Below are 22125 nucleotides of genomic sequence, written 5' to 3'. Positions count from 1 at the left end.
GTACGAGAAGTTTTTCAGTGCTGGGTGGGCACGGGCCACGTGGTGCCAAGCACGATCTCGGTCCTCTAAACGTATTTTGGACGGCTCAAATCTGTTTGGGTAATTTTTTACTAAAATACCCCCTTAAGCCCAAACAGATCTGAGCCTTCTAAAACACATTTGGACGGTCGAGATGCGTGCTCGACACCACGTGGCCCGTGCTCACCCGGCATTGAAAAATTTCTCCTCGAGTACATTCACAAGTGGAACAGTGGAAGTTTTTGAAAATTAAACCTAATTCAATAAACAACAATTTTTTAAGTAATAATCTCACAATGAAAGAAAATATCTAAAGAACAATTTCTTAGAGAAAGAAAAGCGATGAATTTTTCCTCCAGGAAAAAATTTTACCGTTCGGCTAAATAAGTCATTTGGTTTTTTTTTTTTGTTTTTATTCAAATTTTTTCGCATTTGTTAGTTTTTTGTCAATTTTTTGGAGATTATTGCTTCTTCATGACAAGAGAAATTTAGAAAGTAAAAAATTACGATTGAAATCCAATTTTTTTGAAAAAAGACTAAAAAATTGGTTTATTTTTGTCTTTATTCAAAAAAATTAAGTTTCGATCGTAATTTTTTACTTTTTAGATTCCTTTCGTCATGACGAAACAATAATTCCCAAAAAATTGATGAAAAACTAACAAATGCAAAAAAAAATTGAATAAGGACAAAAAAAATAAGCCAAGTGGCAATACCTTGTTCTCTTCCATTTTCAAAAAGAATTTTTCAAAAAATTCCCTCTAGATTCTCCATACTTTTAACTTTTCTCTCTCTATCTCTTTCCACTTATTACCCCTACTATTTTTCAAAAAAAATTTCAAACTCTAATCCAAACAAAATAAAAAGCCGAACGACCCAATGCATAAAGATGCATAAACTGTTGGATTGAAAATTCTCATTATTGGAAAAAAGTTCTAATAATACAACGTTCATTTGTAATGCTCTTTCATATAATATGGGTCATGTATATGTGAGTTTCCCTCCACGTGAAAGAGGCAAAATTTTCTCTTGTTGTTGATGTTTCGTAAGTTTATCAAATATATCTAGGCTTTTCCTTGCAAAATACTTCTATGGAATGGACCAATTTTTATGGAAGTGCCAAAAAAGAAAGTTGTAAAATTCTTAACTACTACTCCATTTTTTCAATTTTTCACCGGATTTTGATTTTCACGCTCTATTTTTTTCTGATCGAGCTCCATTTTGTTCATGAAGTTACAAACAGCCCATTAGAGAAAAAAACAAACAGCCCCTTAAACAACGGAAACCGACAATTAACCGAACGTACCGAACGGTCAATGGTGGGAAGTAAGGAAGCACAGTAGGCTTCGAAGTGTAGAGTCCAATCTCTCTCTCTCTCTCTCTCTCTCTCTCTCTCTCTCTCCTGCGTGTGTGTGAAATTTGAGAAGTGGAAGATCGAAAATTTGAAATGACAGAAGGTAAGGAATCAACGTCGAGTAGTGCAGTCGGGGTTCAAGATGAGCATCAAGTCAACGACGATCCCGATAATCCTGAGAAGTCTCCTCCTCATTCCCCTAATTCTTCCACTCGAAAGGTCAATCCTCTCTCTCTCTCTCTCTCTCTCTCTCTCTCTCTCTCTCTCTCTCTCTCTCTCTATTTATAGGTCAAGCTTTGTTCTTTTAATTACCAAAAAAAAAAAAGAAGCTTTTTTCTTTTAATTCTGTAAAGTTTTCTTGCCTTAACAGGAAAATTTGTGATGATTTGTTACTTAACTCTAGAGTTTTTAGGATCAATAATGGCTGATGTATTGTTCCTTGTATTGTTGTTCAGGGGATGCCCCGTTGTTTTTGTAGTTGCCGTGTTTTTTGGTGAAATGAAATTACTTACCAATATGTATATATATGTATGTACATCTATACATACGCATCTATACAGATCTACATATAACATATGTATGTATACAGCTCCGAGAATTTTTAACGCAGGAATGTTTTTTAACTCCCGGTTCTGCTAAGGTTCTTATTTCTTATGTAGTCATTTCGGTTTTACGAGACTGGTCATTCTTTTACAATACATCACATTTAATTCAAAAAATAAGTACTTAATTGAAAAATAAGTACTTATTTTGGTTGGTAGAACACAATAATTCAAAAAAAAAAAAAAACTACTTATTGTAGTTAGTGGTATCAATAATATATATACACACAAAATTTCATATGCAAGTATGAATAGTGTGGTAAAATAGGAACAAGGACAAACATAAAATTTTACAAGCGGATACACTAAAAAAAAAAAAACTACTTATTGTAGTTAGTGGTATCAATAATATATATACACACAAAATTTCATATGCAAGTATGAATAGTGTGGTAAAATAGGAACAAGGACAAACATAAAATTTTACAAGCGGATACCATTGTGTCTAGAGACGTTCGATGGATGTGAGCCATGGGACACAGTTGTGTTCTTAGACTTCTTGATTTTATGTTTGTCCTCAATTAGATTTTATGTTTTGACCAAAGTAGGACTAAAGCGGCGCATTAGCTCACTAATATATTTTTAAGAGAAAATTGTGGCGAATAGGTTGACGCAAATCTTTTTATATATTCTCTTCTTTTCGGTGATATGGAGTTTGATCGTCATTTAGAGAGAATCCAGAGCATGATAGTATCTCTAAATGCAGAGTATGATAGTGAGTTGTTCGATCATCTTCTTGTTTGTGTTTCAAATTGAATGAAAGATCTGTTAGTTCTTTGTTTCTTGTATTGATTTCTGTAATTTCCACATGGTATCAAAGCGGGGCCCATTGCACCCCCCATTTTAAAAATTCACACTCCACAACTCCACAATGACAGATCAGTAAAAAGGCTACACGATGACAGACCCAAAAAGAGGTTACACATGACAGATCTCAAACATGGCTACACGTGAGGGGGATGCTAAGGAAATGTAGTCCCACATTGCTTGAGAATGAAATGGGTGATCACTTATTAATCTAAGTTGGGACCTCTCCACTCATTGCCAATTGGCTTTGAGTTGGATATAAAGTTTCCACGTTATGAATACAAGAAACTAAGAACTAATCGACCTTACATTCAATTTGAAACACGAACGAAGAAGATGATCGAACAACTCAATGAACTCATGGCTCTGTATAATTCTTAGAATTTTCTCTCTTACTGAAGGAAAATACACTTTCCCCTTATATATGGAGTTCACTGACCTAAGTCATGACAGCAAAACAAAACTAGTTCCACTAACTAGAGCCAGCTGTTGCAACAAACTAATGACAGTTGTACAAGAGATTAAGAAATTCTGTTATTTAAGCTACTAAGGACACTTAACTAACTAATTGTGTTTAACATATTCTTTTAAGACAAAATTATGGGGAATAGGTTAACACGGATCTTTTAGATAGATTCTCTTCTTTCCGGTGATATGGAGTTGATCGTCATTTAGGGAGAATGCAGAGTGCGGTAGTGATACCAATTGATCCTTCTTTGTCTCTCTAATTTTTAATTTTTTCCATTCTGAGTATGGACTTTGTTTGGAGTATTGTATTTGGTGTTCAATTATGAACTACCTCATCTGATGGGTGTTCATCATTTATAGTGCTGACTGTTGAAACAGAGCCTAAAATAAAAATTACTAATTGCAAGATGAATAAGCAAAAAACAGTTTAGGGTGTGTAGCTGCCACTGTAAAAAATATGACGTGTTGTGACCGGAATCCATTGATATCTTTGCATTCTAGCAATGAGTGAACACACAATCTGTTTGCAAATCTTTCTTAGGAATAACTCGTGCATAAAACAAATCCAACAATATTGAGGATCACAAAATTCAAATGGTTTAAACGACAACATAATACTGACCCATGGCTTTAGTCCTTGTGTTATGTTGTAAAACTATGAGTGAACGAAGAGGTTGGTATTTGACAACATGACACTGATAGTAAGAGGTTTCAGGTTTGAGTCGATGAAGCAATATCAGCTTGCTGTTGGAATTTCTTTTGGGTAAATGCTGTTGGAAATTACTAATTGGTAATTACTATGAAAAAAAGACACCCTTCAACAATGAGTCACTGTACAAAATCCTAAAATCCACCAGACGTGACAGAATTTGGAGATCCATCAACCCTCAACAACAGTCAAAGCTGCCGAGCAAAAAAACAAACAACAGTCAAAGTTGTGGTTGGAGTGCCCCATAATTCAAAAGTACCAGTGAACGAAGAGGTTGGTATTTGACTTTATGACAATTTACGTTGTAAAATGATTTTGCGACTCGACATTCTCTAGAGTCTTGTGACATGTAATTTTTTTCAGAGATGATGGGAGCCTCAAAACTGACATTCATCTACTTCCGAAAAGAACTCACGGTTAAAATTTTGGTGCACTTGCAAGGTCAACTGCTGATTAATCATGGACCATTAAACACTGACTATGCAAATTCCTCTTTGATTGTTGTCACTATCTGGATTGAAAACATAAAACAAAAAATGGTATCGAAGGAAGAAGAAAATTACAAGGCTTACCACAATAAATTTAGTGCCCCCAAAGTATATCAAAGGAAGAAGAAACTGCCATGTCTTCAATATCTCGATATGCTAAGAGTGAGAGCACTAAGGAGGGTGAGCTGAGAGTGAGAACATATCGGGAAAAATTGGAGATGTGACAGTTTTTTTTTTTGTGGTAAAAAGGGATTTTATACCAAAAACAGAAACAAGATACAAAAGAACAAAAGGGCATACCCCCAGCAAACTGGAAACAAAAACAGAAACCAAAAGCAAAGATGTTTGCCTAACTAACTACTAGCTACAAAACTTTCTCCGAGATGTTCCAAGCTCTACACAAGACTCTATTCAGAGGGCTACGGTCACAGTTTCTCCAAGAGAACACTCTATCCCGCACATCCTTAACAATCTGCTCATAATGGAATCCGAAAAACATTGCCTGTTAAGATTGAATCATTCCTAGCCTTCCAGACGTAATACACTGTCCCCGCCATAGCAAGCTTATAGAGAGCAGAAGAGAACCCTTTCTTCTTGAGGTATTGAATAGCCCAGTTAATCTCATGCTCCCACTCCCCTGGACATCTAGTCATGCCAAACAAATGGAGGATTCTCCCCCAGATACAAGCTGAAAAAGAACAGTTAAAAAAGAGATGTTTGTGGGATTCATTCACACTATGACAAAAGACACACTGAGGGTCCACTCTCATCCCCCATGATAACAGCCTATCCTTTGATATCATTTTCCTTTTTTGTCCTTTGATATCATTTCCTCTTGGCAGTTAAAAGGGCAGTTGGTTTGAGGAAAAACACATGTAGCAATGGAAATATTGTAAGTAAGAGTTAAAGGAGTAGTTTGGTTATAGTGTAAACGCGAGTCAGCCTCAAAATTATGTTCACACCAAATGGGGTGTTCCCTTTATAATAGTAATAATAACTACAAATATATGAATATATACACACACACACACGTATACATACATACATACATACATACATATATATATATATATGTATGTATTACGGGGATTGGTGATCAAAAGAGAGCTCCTCGTCGAGTCCTCTGGTTAACCTTCTGCTCGACCTAACTCCGTCCACCTTAGCCTGCACAGGGAGCACACCGTTACGGCCAAACCGGTCGGAGGCCAATTGGAAAGACACTCCGATGGTCTAGTAAGTATGTGCTCAAGAAAGCTAAAGACAGAACTAGGGTTAGTGAGCCAAGTAGAACGTACCTCTCTAGGGTTTATCCTTGTACCTTAACACAGACTCCCATGACTTGCTCTCCAAGTTGGCGCATGCCTGGCACACACGGTAACCACCTTCGGCCTACATCACAAATGACGTATAAGATAAGGTTGTAACCGTTCATGTGCGTGAGCTGTCATCACATGGCCTCGTGCCCAACTCACTCGGCACGTCCACTATGACGTATTGAGCAAGACGGTTAGATGCACGCGGGTAAGCTGGCGCCAGTCAATTGTCCGAACCAACATGCTGAGCCAATATGTTGCTTCATAGAAGATCGAGTTGTGCCCCAAATGGGCATGTTGTCATCTGAGCCACGGTGTTCGAGCCTTAGGACACGGATGACCGAGCATTGAGAACGTCGATTGTCGGGCTTGTCTCCTTGGCGAACGACCGGCCCGTGTCCAGACCCTGATATTTCGGCCCGCTACACATACATAGTTATAAACACACAACGTGCCACACATGCAGGCATACATAAATGCATGTGCGACTAACTTGCATGCCTATCCTGAAGTGGAAATGTCACTTGCCCTTTCCCCACTATAACTTCGTCAACATTTAACAATCCCCAATGTTCATGGTTCTGCTTGTTTTGAATTTCTGATTATGTACAGTTTAACATACTATTCAATCGATCGAGAACTATTATCTTTGGAAATGTATATCCAGTTGTTTAGTGATGTGGGCTTTATTCTTTTCCTATGTTAATATTCACAGTAACTATGCTAATTGCTCATGTGTCCAATGGTTAATTATGGAAGCATATTGTCATTGAATGAGGTAAATTTCTACCAAATTTTGCAAGTTGGTCAAAATATGGTATGTATCTGGATGATGTTACGTTGATCCATGTGACCTTTCATGAACTCATTGTGTCACGGAGTGGTGGAGCCAAATAAGAGAGTCAGGAGGGGCAAAATTGGTTTGAAACAGCAGTAAACCTAAATTAGCACAATCCCTTATTACGTATGACTCTGAGGATAGCACAAAATGCTTTGACTTAAGCACACGTCAAGCAGAATTTATGATAGGTTTAATGCGCATGAGTCGCATGACCACAAAGAACGATGGATCTGCATGTGAGACCATAATGATGGTTAAATGGGGAGTAGAGAAAGAGAACAGTTGATGGGCCTGAGAGAGTATCAACTTCATTGCCACTCTCAAAACCTTTCAAAGATGGGCCTTAGATCGCCCAGAGAGAGTATCAACTTCATTGCCACTCTCAAAACCTTTCAAAGATGGGCCTTAGATCGCCCCAGTCTTCTATGACACTGCGACTAGAAGGCTGTCAAATGTATTTCATCTTGGTAGCAGAAAGTTCTTACTTTTGCAACCTGAGATTTTGTCATGGAGGGTATGGTAACTGCAACTTGGGGAGTTTTTGATCATCAGCTTTATGGGGCCTGTTATACAACTTCTGTCAGGGCCACTCCAAGGCCTCGTATCTAACCTCTGCGCATTTCGTGACATGATGAGTGCAATTGGAAAGCTCCTTCTGAACATTTCCAATTCTCCTTAAACTCCGTATACTCATATGAGGTTTATAAACATTATTAGCAACAATCACCCTTCCATTGCTATACTTTCTCTATAAGCTATTTCTTTGCTGCACTGCTACATTTCCGGCAAATTATTATTAAGGGCTTAACTAAAGAACAACATCCTGAAGACCTTAGCATTACTTGTATGCCTGGATGAATAGTAAAGAACGACGTCCTAAACAAAATGTTTTTGTGCATGTCATATGGGGTTGATGGTCACGTTTGATCAGGCTTGCTATGCTGTTCTCCAAAGCTGGGTTTCAAAGAAGTTCATGACTGGATGGTAATTGACTCACAAGTGATTGACTACTTATTATTGGAAATTTCATTTTCTTTCTTATTGTAACTTTGGTTTAAATTGTGAAATGGCAGTGTGGTTCTCTTTCCTGTAGCTGTTACATTTTTTGTCACGTGGTGGTTTATTCAGCTTGTTGATGGTTTCTTCAGTCCCATTTATGAAAGGCTAGGTATCGACATATTTGGTAAGCCATCAAAACCATGTTTGATGTTCTTCCTTTTGTGATGTTTAGAGGATTCTACTTCATGTGTTCTCAGCTTTGAATTTTGGGTCCCATCACAATGGCCTACAAATGTAATGGACTGTTTCAATGTACCAGTGCCGAAGAAAATCTATGGTGCACAAATTTATTGTGGTTTTACTTTTTAGTAGATTTGGGTTGCGAAATTTAACTCGACGAACTATGAGGGAACGTGTAGCAAGACAATAAAATAGGGGTTAGACAAGGAACATGAAATTGCAGAGTTAAGCTTGCCTTACTGCCTAAATTGAGTGAACTTGTAATTGATTCATCTGCATTATCATTTGAGGAGCTTGGTTGAAAGTTTACATTTGCAAATGATGAAGCATATTCTAACTTAAAAACATCCTTTTTGAACTTGGGAAACATAATTTCCATCAATGTATATTTAGTCATTTTGAAGGTTTTGATCATTTAAAGGCACATCATGTTATGTATAGTGAATGGCTGAATGCATTTCCCCTAAACTGATGGTATTTTTAAGTTATGTATGGATACTCTTGGTTTGTCTTATTGATTCTTGTAGTCTTGCTATTCCTGGTACAGGCTTTGGATTTGTAATGTCACTAGCTTTCATATTCTTTGTTGGTATGTTTGCCTCATCATGGGTGGGTGGCACTGTTTTCTGGCTCGGAGAATGGTTCATAAAGAGAATGCCCTTTGTGAAACACATATACTCAGCCTCTAAGCAAATTACTGCTGCTATTTCTCCAGGTAAAATCTGTTTTTTTTGTTTTGCAATCCTGTTATCTCCCATTGCTAAATTGACTTGTACGATTTATGAGAGCCACATTGCATTCACTGGTTCCCTTTCCGTAGTAAGGATGTACCTCTGTAAAATGCTGTCGCTGGAGAAATAGTTGGAGTTGGAGTGAATCTCTGGTATAATTGTGCCAGCAAATGTTATTTAATCAACATCCTCATCTTGGATGTATTTATTTAAGATTTGTTCTAGGCTTCTAGTTCATTATTGATTTAAATGTTTATGTTTAGAGGTTGTTTTCAATTAGTAAGTGCCTGGTCAGCCTAGAATCTTGGAGTGATCAGATGATACATATACCATATGGCATATGTGGACAAGTTTGTGGAACTTGGCAGTCTTATTGTTCTATGTTGTCTGTTTGTCTGCTCCAGTGACTTGGTATGTTTATGACGGGGTCCAAAAATTCAGGAAATACATGAGATAAATACAAGGTCCACATATTTATGTTTGTGTATGTTTGCATTTTTTTAATTCATGATTTCGAGATAAAATAGAATTTTGAAACGCATAATTTTCTTGTTCCTAGTTTTTGAGCATCCCCATGGACTCTTCCAAATGTTAAGCGTCCATATTGGACAATCACCACTTGGATAAAAGGTATGGCCTTTGGGGTACATGTCCTACATGAGTAGTTGGACATGTACCAGGAAAATATTTTTCTTTTGTCCAGTAGGCATTATAAATAAGTATGAAACCCCATGTTATGAATTTTTTGTTGCCGTGCCATATTTTGGATGAAACTCTCTTTAACACTATGGAGACACTATTTTCCCCTACAAAATCAAGGGACTATATAAGAAAATAAAATAGAACTAGTTGAATCCAACAAAGAGAAACATAGCTGCACCGGTGCCTGACTCTTGGATTCACTTGCTGTTGTACCCGTTTCAAAAGCTTTTGGATATAATTGACGAAGTATTGAGTGACATCTTTTTTTCCACAGACCAAAATACCACTGCTTTCAAAGAGGTTGCAATCATCCGTCATCCTCGCATCGGCGAATACGCATTTGGTTTTATCACATCATCAGTTGTTCTTCAGGTATCTGAAACTTCTACACACGTGATAATTTACGTTACTCTCTCTCTCTCTCTCTCTCTCTCTCTCTCTCTCTGTGCGTGTGTGCGCAAGTGTGTGTATTCTGTTTAATGTGTCTGTATGTTTGGGAGTGGAGACTCTGGAGTTGGTACTAGAGTGTACCCAAAAATGGCCAGATACTGTTATGGCCTGCCTCTTTTCTTATGTTGCTTAGGAAATTAAAAGGTCCTTTAAAGCATCTTTGGATCTACGAATGTAAGCAGTTTAGTGCTCTCTGTTGTTTAGCAGTGAGACTATGAGACCATTCTTTGCTTCTCGGTCCTGAAGTTTTTTTGGATATTTTGGGGGTTCAAGTTTTCTTACCTTCTCTTCAGAAAAAAGAAAAAAATAAAGTACTTTGCTTTGGTGTACATTGCATGGATTCCGTGATTTCTGGCCTCATTTTGGCAGTCTTGATTGGATTCTGTTCTTGGCAACTAGATGTAGAATCCCACGACAAGGTAATAAAGCAAAATTACAGTATTTCGGATTAGGTTTTGTGCATGGCAAAAAAGAACAAATAACGAGTGCATGCATGTTTCTCTGTACTGCTGACCCGTATATTTTCTTGTGCAATGCTAATGCATCCCTATCTCAATTAATGAGCATGTTACTATCCTGCTCTTATAGCCCTGCCTCTACTGACTGGGATAGCACAATAAACAATAAACAAAAACAAGATAACCTTTAGCGAAAATATCTCCTCAACTAAGGTTGTCTCTTCATGGAGGTTATATCTGTCGATAATTAGAATTTGGCATTGTTTTGCATTTTGATGTGATTGTTGATTTCTCTGCCCATAATTAGCATTTGGCATTTTTCTTTTGCTGCCTTTTATGTGATTGTTGATTTCTTAATTGCAGAGAGATAATGGGGATGAGGAATTATGCAGTGTTTACGTCCCAACGAATCACTTATATATTGGAGACATATTTCTTGTTAATTCTAAGGAGATCATACGGCCAAATATGTCTATTGGAGAAGGCATAGGTGAGTTGCTGCTTTGCCGGAGGATACTAAGCTTCCTGTTTGAGTATAGTTATGTTGGTTGTATAAATTTATCTTATAAAAAAAATATTTCTGTTGGTTGTGTGACCTCCTAAGAAGATTTGATTTTAAGGCTGTCCTTCACATTGCAAATGCTATTTCTTTGTCCACTAGTAGCCCATTTGCCATTAGGAATGAGAAAACTTAAGGAGAACGAGAATCTCTCGCAATCGTTTAAGTGGAGAGATCTATATCTCGTGTTGTGATTACAAATCTGAGAGAATTTCCAAGAAAGGGTGAGAAATGAAGACAAAGAAAACTCTCTTATTTGACCATCTCTCATGCTATGTTTTCTCATGATACCTAGAAAACCTAATTCTTCTCGTTTATCCGGTCTCCCATACACGAGAGACTACCATCCCTTTTCTTTTCTTACCCCCTACACCAGAAGGATTGGAAATCAGCTGGTTTTACTCCAATGTTATGACCCCAAAACTTTTGAGCTTGGGCTGAGAATGAAGTGTGCTGCCTCTATATTTCGCAGAGAAATCATATGGTAGTGGTACATCAAATTATTGACATAATTTTTATTGCCCTATTTTGTTATTTTGTTTGACCTTTTGTTTGTCTATTTCTTTTCGTTCTTGCCAAGCAGAGATCATCGTTTCCGTGGGTATGACAATGCCTCAGGTGATTGCTCCGATAGAAAGGATTCCTCGTCAAGATGATACACTCCCTCTTAATAGAATGTTGTAAAATGGAACAGTGATTTCACATCCAACTGATCCACAATCTTGTACATTTCTTTCCAAGGAATTGTTGTGTAGCTTTATATGATTGGAACATTACTTTTGGGGGACATGCACTCCTACCGTATCATTCACCTGGAATGATGTAATATTAATGAACTATTCCGATATTCTCTCTCTCTCTCTCTCTCTCTCTCTCTCTCTCTCTCTCGTCCAGGTTTTTTGGGTTCGTTTATTATTTTGTTCTGCAGTAGTGTGTAAGAAGAGTTGACTCTGCCGAGCAAAAAAAAAAAAGAAGAGTTGACTCTGCAAATTTTTAGCTACTTGCAATGTAAATTTTTAGCATCCACGGACCCTCTGGTCTAGATTGACACTTTCAGTTGCTCGGTATTTTCCCATGTTCAGGTTTGTGGACAATTCTTTCCGGATGCATTTTGAATTCATGTACAGATGAGGAGGATTCGGAACTAATAGTTCAAGTAGAATTCGAGATTTAAGTTGAAAGCTTTGGACTTGTGGTTTTCAAATTCTATTGTAAATTTGTGAATGCCGGGATGTAAGACTCTATTTTATCTATGAAGTTCTTTATTGTCCAAAAAAAATTCTAATGTAAAGAAGGTAGTAATTTGAAGTCATTCCTTTGTTGTTTTAGATCAATGTTTGTTATGTGTTGCACTCTTGATCAATGTTTTGGGCATCATTTGAGGTGGTGGATAATGAAATAGATGAATAGTTTGTTTAAATTATTTTGTTTTCTATTACATGCCAGAGCAGCTGGAGTAGCTCAGATGGTTAGAGCGTGTGGCTGTTAACCACAAGGTCGAAGGTTCAAGCCCTTCCTCTAGCGTAATGTTTGAGTTTTTTTATTTTTATTATTTTTTTAATTTTTATCTGTAAACACAACAAACAATCAATTGCTGTGTAGCCTCCAAATACAGAATACTCCATATCAATACTATGTTCATTTTATTTTACATAAAAATTCAGTCATTCGAATTTTCGAACACAAAAGACTGGGCAAGTTGATTGAACATCCATGGGATGACATACAACGAAGCAGATAAGGAGTCAAAGGTACGATGTTCGGCAGGGACTGCCATCAGACCTGAACCTCCGCCTAAAGTTATACCCATTAAATTTTTTTTGATTGAAATTAAGTATCCTTGATGTTTTAGGACAGGGTAGAACCAGAGAGGAACCAATTACTAATCAAGGAACTAAACCCAAAATCATTAAGAGATACTGCACCACGCCGGGAAGATAAGACTTGGGGTTGTATTTTTGATGTGGTAACAGGGTTCAACTGCCATCTGGAACCAATCTTCATAAGCATCAATGAGAATCCAGTAATAGCACAGTTGAACTACAACCACCAAACATGAGAGAGAGAGAGAGAGAAAATTGGGTAATGACAAGAACGCAAGGAATTGTGACCACTTAACAAATTCATTTATAGCACAAGCTAGTCTTGGATTACGAGGAAAAAAATTGTTTATCCGACCCTACAAGATACAAACAATGATAAAAAAATTCTCACATGGATGAGAAAACACTCCGTCCCCCTTCAAAATGCAATAATAAAAAGATGCCGCATTTGCAAATGACAGCTTCGCCTGACATTAAGGTAGGTCTAACTGGTACATGCACAAAGAAGAGAACAAGAGTTGAAAGTACAAAAACAAAGAGCAATCCACCACTGACGGAAAACTAATAAACCACAGTTACAAGAAAAGTGAGATTAAAAAAACGTCACCACAGGCACATAAACATCTTTTGATCAACCCCGCGCTACTCATTACCCAATTAGCTGAGCTGCGTCCTAAATGGTCTGCAATTGGGAAAATGAGATCCGGATGATTGCATCTCCAAGGGAGGTAGCATGCTTGCAAACAAGGGCTTCAGTGGCCTGCTCCTCATTTTCAAACAGGACAAGGGCCTGCTTCTTACCGTTCATCTCAAAGAGCTTGGTGTTGACGATGGGGCCATGTTCCTCTAGGTGGGACACAATCTCCTCCTCAGTGACATCCTGGGGGAGAGTGGACAGGTGGATCATTTTGGTTGGTGAACAGCAGTAACGATAATTCTTTGCTGCATTGCGGTTGAAGCGGTTAAGATTTGAGTTGGAATACTCATGCGTATCTGCACCAGTCGTGATGGTTGCATGCTTTGAAAAGTTCACCTCCAAACGTTTCCCAAACAGCATGGCACCCTAGCAAAAAAATTATTTAGTTTTTCCAGGAAGGAAAGTTCCAAAACAATATAGTTCTATAAAAGTTCGAAATTGAAAATAAAGAGTTTATTCAATGGCAATAAGTTTGTGTAGTATCTATTTGCGCCCCACTATGTGAGCCTTCTTGGATGTTATTCAACAATACTCTCGTAGACCTAAGCATAAAAACTGGTGCCAGTTTGAAGTTATATTTTTCCAACAACTAGATGTTTATTTTGCAGTACTTTCTATTTACTCTTTGCCTATTAATTTTAGTACCTCCAATTTTGTATAGGATCTATCCCTAGTATTTCAATTCGACTCGCCAATAGATAGAGATATGATATAGGTACATCTACTCTCTCCTTTCCGTTTTCCTTCTTTGTTTTCTTTTTACTGTCAGTGTTCAAACCTGTTATCCTTAAAATGCTTAATTATGTCTGGTGAGTGTCTGTAACATTTGTGTTATGTTGAATCAGCCATTGCAGTAAGTCTAAAATGAATTTCTACTCCTTACAACCTCTAAAAAATTTCAGCAATGACGGACGAATCACATAGCTGTTGGAGTTTCTCGTCATAAAAGAACCAATGGTTTTATTCCTTGGATTGGTTAATAATGTTGTGTGGTTGCTCATGTTTTATGTTGAATGTAGGAAGAATTAATTGCGCTTGATTGTCACCCCATATAACCTTTAGCAAAATCAAAATGTTACAATTAGAATTGTTGGCTACGAAACCGAAACCAAAACCAAAATCGAAATGCGAACAAAAAAAATATTTCGAAGTTAGCGAAACACCTTACTTCGTAGTTTATACATACTGCTCCCTAGTTATTGTAAAGATGAGGACCCCAATTTCCAAAGGCTATGAAACCGAGGAATAGCTATTGAGCACACTAGATCTCAGAAAACATTGAATGATCAAGACAAAAGTCAACTCTTGTTATCTCCGACACTGACAAACACCATGAAACAGGACTGTCCCAAATCCCAATCACTGGACACAAGGTAGAGATATTCTCACATGCCAAACATCAAAGTCCAGCAAGAAACTGAATTTAATCCCACAAAATAGAGAAACATGAATGATATAACAAACTAATGAAAAGAAAAGCAATGAATATCAGAAAAATCAAACCTTTAAGAAGTGCACTGCTAATTCAGCCTGGAAGCCATCACCCATCTGAACTAGTGCATGATCTGGTTTATTGCGGAGAAGTTTGATTCTCACAATGTTTCCATAGATGGAGAACAAGTTGAAAAGTTTATCCTCATCTACTCTCTGGGATGAATGTAAAATGATAAAATAAGACATGGCCAATATGAAGGTTGGGTGAGTACCAAACAGTTGGGTCAAAAGAAAAGTTGTATCCCTCCCTTGAACCCAAAAACGAAATGAAAGAGGCTAAAGTCTTCACAGTTAGAGAGACTAAGAGAGAATGAGTGAGAACTTACATCCGGATTTAGGTTAGATACAAGCACAGTGCATCTGTCATTTGTTCCACTTATTCCAGGCGGCAAACCTCCTCCAAAAGCAGCTGCAATAGCTGCTGGATCGCCCATCTGAACCAAGAACCAAATAAAATTCAATTTCCATTATTGTCTTGCAGACTTTCCATGCACAACGGATTACCATGGAACAAGAAGAAAATACTTCGCAGATACCAAGCCCCTTAAGGAGAAAATTGTTCCAAGAAGCAAGAAAGATGAAGAAAACCCAAACCAGAGCCAACCAATAACCATCCAACAAGCCGCAAGATCTAGAAATCTCCCAGTCAAAAATCTCAAACTCCCCATTTCCCTAGAGTGCATTTTGTGATGATGAATACCATCACGGTTAGAGCAGGTGTATACCAAACGTGAATACATGGAGCCAAATCCACACAGGGAGCAAATCTTTCAAGGGCTCTGGTCTAAATATCCCATGTGGATGTTTCTCCAGGTACGAGGCATCATATGTCCCTCAAAACCCCTAAGCAATATGGCTATATGCATCCAGAAAGTGGATACGGCATGGTTGATGAACCAAACTAAGCGTTTTAATTGGGTCAACAACATGAATCCTTTTCCAAGAATGGGCGCATTAAGTTTGCTTTCCGCACGAGATGTCGCTATTATTTAGGGATGTAATCTAATAAAATAGATTTCGGAAAGATAAAACAAAGTGTTCTTATTTCCAACCATGTAAGGCTAGAAATATATCTATTTCCATCACATGTGAGCTTCTTCATCTGCCAAATACCCCCAAAAATTTCAAGGACACAAGTGTCCATCGGGTAGCAGTATTGGACTCATAGCCCATACCATTACCCTTGCCACATCGTTGGACAAGGTCCTGAAGATTACACTGAGGGAATTGAGTAGCTTATCTAACACTAGTTTGAGTATGAGAATGGTTTGCCACCAATCAAGAAATCATAGAATATGCTACTTCTTTAGGTGCACGGTTTGTAAGAAGAAGAGAAGCCATCCTGTAGATGTCCAAACAATGCCTCAAGATGCAAGACAATGCCCCATCTCCGAAGAAACATCTCAGAAGGGACCAACAATGATGAGCAATACAAACCTGCGGAAATCCAACTGAAACACAGAAAAAACAAATGTAAGAAGTCAGAATTTTTTTTAAGCATCAAAAAGAATTATCGAAAGAGAACGAGCAAGCAATGATAAAATTTCCAAAGTCAGTACCTGCTCTGTTCCCTGAAGCTTGAAGGGCGTACATGCTTCCTGCATCTCCATATCCACCCTGGTCCTCCATGCAACATACACAGATTTAATATCATTCAGCAACGGGGAGGATGAGACATGCTACATCAACAGAATGGAAGAAAAATAACAGAGATACTGGAACATACTTGTGAGGATCTTCCCTTCTGCTCTGAAGGCAATGATGGATTGGTAAAATCCCTATACAGAAAAAAGATAACTATTTCATTAGCAATGGGATGATGCAATGAGAAGAAATGATTTCAAGCAAAATCCAAAGGAAGGAAATCGAAAATTAATGTAGCTAGTAACGGGGAACCAACCTTGAGCGATCGTTGTTGTAGTTCACTTGTAGCTCATCAAGACTGGACCACAAGGGTCAGAAAGTGAGTGATACAATAACATAAGGAAAATCAAGAGAGTAGACCCTCCAGCACAAACATACAACAGAACAGAAAAATAGCAGGAAGGTCTAGAACCTACTTCGAGAACTGAACATCCAACTGACAGCAACCATCATAAATATTACGCCCCTGCAAAGATTCTCAAATTGTTAACTTTCAGACGACGCCAAAGGAACAAACGTACCTGAAACAATCTTCTCACATCCAAAAAAAGTGGAAAACAGTATACAAGACAGACCTGAAGAGAGCTCCTTGCTGAGATAGCATTTTGCCGTGATTGATACTGTATAAGGGCTTGAAAACCTGCAGAATGTGCACATATCGGATCAAATATAGCTGACAATGTAAAAGTGAAAAGCTTCGCGAAAATCTTTTGGTGGTGAATAGTATCTTGTGTTACTTTAAGGTTGTGATCAAATATACAGAGTTCACAAATTTCAAGAAGTATGACATCCATTAAAACGGTAACTAACCAGAACCATTACACATGCAGACCAAGACAACATGCAATATAGTAATCAAGTTTCAGTCAAACAAATCATACTAACTTACATCCTAATGGTTTAAAATGAGACGTCAAATTAACAAAAAAAAAAGAAGCAAGAGAAAGAAAGAGAGAGAAAGAAAACTTGAAGATGCTGACCAGCTGACTTCTGGAATGTGACGATCTTCTCCACAATCCCATGAGGAGAAAACACTTGATGCAGCACTTCCACGGTTATAGGGTATAGCATGTGATGAATTGTAACTAAGAGAATTCGATTAGGCTGGGAATCCAGAGTGTGCACCACAGCAGACCAGCATAGAGACAAGAGAGAGAGAGAGAGAAGATAATGAATAGAGAAGAATAGATTGAGAAAAGGAGAACGAATTACTGCCGTATTTAATATAACTCCCCACAAACAAAAGTAGAACTAAAACAAATTATAGATGCATAGGGAAAGAAAAAGAAAGCGTTACAAAGTCAAGGGAAAGAAAGAAAGCAAAATTTAGTTGGTAATGTGCATTAGGGGTTGTCATGTGCGGTGTAACTACATTATTATCGTGAACATATGAATATCTAACATCTATCAATGCACAAACATGAAGATAAGGTATTTGCTGAATATGTACAAGAGGCCAGTGTGATAGGTGCACCAATCTAACAAATAGCGAGCCACCAAGGAAAATATTGTGCACATATTGAGCGGTAGAAGTGTATATACTCACCCATTTACACGCCCATCAGAGTATATGAATGATAAACTCAGTCAAAGGAATCATAGTTTTAGTTCATTGTTAGAAAAAGTTCAGAAAAACTAGGATCAGAAGGCGAAAATAGTTCAGATGAAAGGTCATTTGGTCATGCAAAAATCTGCACAGCTAGCCGGAAAAGGTCAAGCACAACTTTTTCCAAAAAGGACGGCTCCTTCTAGACCAACTTTTTTTCACATGTTATGTGATCAGTAGACCAATTCTTTTCACAAATGCCATCAATTCCCAACATCACAACACATCGTACAGATAACTAACCTCATCCGCTCGGCCCTGAGAATTCTGCTCCATAGTTGTAAGTTCCTGATGTGATGAGAACTGGACATAAACATTCCTTCCCCTGTATGTCACCATAAGAAATTTGAACCACTTGAAATTGAATCAAGACAAAGCGAACGATTCCTGTCTCAAAAACTACACAGAAGCAGAAGGTGTTCCCAAGAAGGTGGAATATACTTACTACAGAGCCCAAACCAGAAACATTTTTTTGATACCTTATACTAGGCTGAACATTAGCGTAGAATTGCATTGCAGAAACAGCCGAAGGAATATCTTGCATTTGGAGGAGTGCCTGCAGACATAGCAGTTATCATTACATGTAAGTCCTTTGATTTGCTTAAGTTTGGACATACAAAGCTTTCTCTAGTCTCTACCATATAGCACTGGGAAGATAAGGGGAAAAAAAAAAGACCTGATTTTTTGCACGAAGCATCACAAGCTTGGTGACAACCCCAAATGGCTGGAATATCTGAAGCAAGTCGTTCTAGTAAAACATAGTAAGCTGTGTCAGCGTAAAAAACAAAAAAAAAAAGAGAAATCACCAAAACATAGGGCGCACGCACACTCGAACAAATATACTAGTGAACCAACATGCCATAAACAACCACTCGTTAGAAAACACTAATAAATAGGACAGCAGCGAAACACCATTGAGAATAACTCTATGATCTTTCTAGCAATCTTTTGTGTAACTGGAATCAAAAGATGACCCCAAATTCCTTACCTAAGCAGGTAATTCTCCAATTTTTTTTTACCAGATCTATAATATCCAAAGAAGTTTATGCAATTTTCGACACTATCACTTTAACGTATTTATTTGGAGTCACCGACCAATATTACAGGTGAATAACATAAACAACAGTCTCGTGTTGAGATCCCCGTGTTCAGATGATTTCAATACCTGTCATCTTCTACATTTGTCAATTAGAGAAAGAAAAAACAGTGAGGATAATCTTCGTATTTTAGAATTCTAGCTTTCCTCCCCACACCCCTTCCCTCGGCGTTTCAGGTAGGCACGTTAACTTCTTCGTATAAATTCTTATTGGTCTCTTTTGTTGTTGTAAAACAGATTCCATGCAGAAGAAACATGTACTAGCAAAGGCCTGAGCCGAAGTTCAAAGGTAAAAAATAAAGTTACAAACTTTCGAAAAGAACTTCAAAAATTTTGTGACGGAAACGTCATGAATTTTTTTCTACTTTCTCCTGCTTTCCCCTCATCCTTGGGCCCTCCCAAACTGTTGTATCATCTATCTACTTAAGGTTTTGAAACTCTAAGGATATATCAATCCATGAACCCAAGAGGCAACTGGGGTAACAGCCACCCTAACTTAAAAAAAGCCCACTAATTACAGTAGTACTAGTTGTGTAAATTTTGAATATTTTAAGTTCGCTTTTCCAACGAATTAGTTTTGACCAATTTTATCCTCGCCGCCTCACGGCATTTTATTTTCCAACTATATAGGTTATATCTGCAATCGCCACCCCAACTTAAAATACCACGTCCATCTTTAAGGAGGCTCCCACTACAGGTTCTGTAGAGGATAAGATACACACAACATTTATGGAGAGATTGTTTCCATGATTCGACCCCAAGCCACCAGAGATGCTAACGGAAAGCATTACCTTTCGCCCACACCACCTTTTAGACTAACGGATAACAAATTAACAACGCATATGAATTAATTCCTAAATCTAGTAATCTATCCAGATGCTAAAATGGAAACATTTGTTTCCTGTAACATTCTTTAAAATCCGATTCACGATCTTCCATTCCTGACAAGTGACAACCAAACACACTGCCAAGGGTTTTAGGACTTTTCTGTTGTTCCTGTAACATTGTTCCAACTACTTGGCAAGTTGGCAGTTTTCTTTGCTTAAAAAGGATCGATATGAAACAAATTTAATTGTGGACTAAATGCAGAAGGCTAATGGATACACTCAGGTTTCTTTTTCCCTAATTTGTAGATAAAAATAAAGTGCAGGTCGAGAGGAGCTGTTACTTTCCTCAAGGGTGGAAAACTTACCATATCAGATTTAGTCATCGTGGTTAATATTAGACGAACATGTTAATGAACATTTGCGGGTGTAACACAAAAGCAAGGTATAAGTTCCCAATTGCTAAATGCTAAAACAAAGAACTCAACGAACGCTCTACTTACATACAGCCACAGAGGGAAAAAAGACATCATACCTCAGAAATTTCATGTCCCACATTGCGCACATGAATGACTTTGGATGGCTCTGTCATTTTACACGAAACCTGAAACGAACAGCAATGAAAATAATAACGACCTCACGAGAAACAAATGCTTGTCACCGCCTACTAGGCTGTTGGTTAAGATCACAAAAGTGTGTTGAAATACATGACAAGTGTATAGAAATAAGGTGTATAGCACCTTAACTACCTTCTTGTGCACGGTTGCTAGTATAATCGCTTAGAACTACCAACATCCATTACCATTATCTTATAGAGGGAACACATCATAAAGGGTGCGGAGAAGGAAGGGGAAAAAAAACAACCAGCCCAAATTTCTTTCCCTCCTCTTTTCTATCTTCACGGCACAATTTACACGCACATAGCGTGAGTGACCGGGCGTCTAGTAAAGTACAAGAGAGCAGAAGGAAAGGACAATATATGCCAATTGGGGAGCGAATAGGGACGGAATAAAAAAACGCCGCAAAAGTATTTCATTTTTTTATTTGGAAACGTTGAAAAGATCTCTCAGAAACAAATAGAAATTAAATCTTTTTTTTCCCGTTTTCTAATTCAAATCACAGCAGGCTTACAGCGTGACACAATCCACCAATTAGGCGCGCCAAAGAAATAGAATCGTAACCTAAATCCACGGCAAGTGCTCGAGAAAACGAACGCAGCGGGTGTCAGTGAAGCTCGAAACCCTAGATTCGAGTGAGTGGACAGTGAAGCGTCAATCATGGAACTAGAGAGAACAGAAAGAACTTACCTGAGTGACGGGATGATACGGAGAGAGAGAGAGAGAGAGAGAGAGAGAGAGAGTTAACGAGCTAGCCTAGCCTCCACTGTTTGAGTTATCGATTTGACCTGTTTAAAAGGAAGGAGTAATTAGCATATTGCCCCCTTTACTTTGATTGGTAATGAGTTTGATTCTTCGACTTTGATATGTGACACTTATGTCCGTTTTATCAGATTGAAATGAAACAATGGTGGTGGGTGAGGGCCGTAAACGAGCCAAGCCGAGCCGAGCCTTGTCAAGCTCTAGCTCGGCTCATTTATTAAACGAGTTAAAAATTCAAGCTCGAGCTTGGCTCGAGTTTTAACGAGCAGAACTGAGTCATTTACTAAATGAGTCTCTTTAATTGAGCCAAGCAACTCTTAACGAGCGGAGCTTTTGACGAGCCAAAAACTCGAGCTCGAGTTCGACTTGTTTACTAAATGAACCGAGCCAAGTTTGCGAGTTGCTCGGTTTGTTTACAGCCTTATGGGTGAGTAATTAATGTGGGTTAGTTGGGGTGATTGTGGCTATTTATGTTCAACGATTAGTTTAAAATCACACCCAATTACACACACCACTCACATGATTTGTGACCCTCACATACACTAGGAGGGTAAGTGTGTGTTAGGGGTCACAAATCTCGTGAGTAGTGTAAGAGTGTGTGTAGGGGGCGGGGTTAGATGCACCCGTAACATTAGTGCACATAACAACCATGCTACAACCACACCTAACTTATTCATTCAAATACACACCCACTCACATGTATATTTTGAGGGAAAATTTCACACAAATTGAATTCCTCTCCCGAACTATCCTTCGCTCTCTTTTATGCTAGCGCTCTCTCTCTCTCTCATTGAATCGATACTGGAAGAAGCTCGAACAACTTAAA

At 38.1% G+C, this 22125-nt stretch overlaps 2 protein-coding genes and 1 non-coding gene across 8 annotated transcripts; 2 read left to right on the top strand and 1 right to left on the bottom strand.

Moving 5' to 3' along the window:
• The first annotated feature begins 1322 nt into the window (after positions 1 to 1322).
• On the top strand, positions 1323 to 11583 carry LOC131306528 (protein LIKE COV 2). 4 transcript variants are annotated; one of them, XM_058332812.1, is made up of 10 exons: positions 1464 to 1588; positions 4113 to 4228; positions 4319 to 4396; positions 5286 to 5335; positions 7529 to 7581; positions 7671 to 7780; positions 8384 to 8551; positions 9544 to 9641; positions 10541 to 10667; positions 11320 to 11583. In XM_058332812.1, exons 3-10 carry the CDS (start codon positions 4321 to 4323, stop codon positions 11418 to 11420), a joined length of 783 nt encoding a protein of 260 aa, XP_058188795.1. In that variant the 5' UTR covers positions 1464 to 1588; positions 4113 to 4228; positions 4319 to 4320; the 3' UTR covers positions 11421 to 11583. The 4 variants fall into 4 exon arrangements, with proteins under 4 accessions (XP_058188794.1, XP_058188797.1, XP_058188795.1 ...); XM_058332814.1 differs by lacking the exons at positions 4113 to 4228; positions 4319 to 4396; positions 5286 to 5335 and adding an exon at positions 6472 to 6534 and having other exon boundaries at positions 1457 to 1588; XM_058332813.1 differs by lacking the exons at positions 1464 to 1588; positions 4113 to 4228 and having other exon boundaries at positions 4257 to 4396.
• A 603-nt stretch (positions 11584 to 12186) lies between these two features.
• On the top strand, positions 12187 to 12260 carry TRNAN-GUU (transfer RNA asparagine (anticodon GUU)). Its single transcript has one exon. It is a non-coding gene; the product is annotated as a tRNA-Asn (tRNA).
• Positions 12261 to 12840: 580 nt separating this feature from the next.
• LOC131306527 (polypyrimidine tract-binding protein homolog 3) lies at positions 12841 to 21320 on the bottom strand. 3 transcript variants are annotated; one of them, XM_058332806.1, is made up of 15 exons: positions 21228 to 21320; positions 20456 to 20524; positions 18677 to 18748; positions 18480 to 18556; positions 18244 to 18325; positions 17375 to 17498; positions 16970 to 17034; positions 16811 to 16860; positions 16651 to 16692; positions 16477 to 16528; positions 16310 to 16373; positions 16188 to 16201; positions 15077 to 15184; positions 14760 to 14903; positions 12841 to 13622 (listed from the first exon to the last, which is right to left on the bottom strand). In XM_058332806.1, the coding sequence occupies exons 2-15, from the start codon at positions 20510 to 20512 to the stop codon at positions 13233 to 13235; spliced, it is 1341 nt and encodes a 446-aa protein (XP_058188789.1). In that variant the 5' UTR covers positions 20513 to 20524; positions 21228 to 21320; the 3' UTR covers positions 12841 to 13232. The 3 variants fall into 3 exon arrangements, with proteins under 3 accessions (XP_058188789.1, XP_058188793.1, XP_058188790.1); XM_058332810.1 differs by having other exon boundaries at positions 16310 to 16367; XM_058332807.1 differs by lacking the exon at positions 21228 to 21320 and adding an exon at positions 21102 to 21125.
• Between the last annotated feature and the right edge of the window lie 805 nt (positions 21321 to 22125).

The sequence above is a fragment of the Rhododendron vialii genome, chromosome 11a (assembly GCF_030253575.1).
Source record: "Rhododendron vialii isolate Sample 1 chromosome 11a, ASM3025357v1".
Lineage (NCBI taxonomy): Eukaryota > Viridiplantae > Streptophyta > Magnoliopsida > Ericales > Ericaceae > Rhododendron > Rhododendron vialii.
This window is presented reverse-complemented; position numbering and strand designations above follow the sequence as displayed.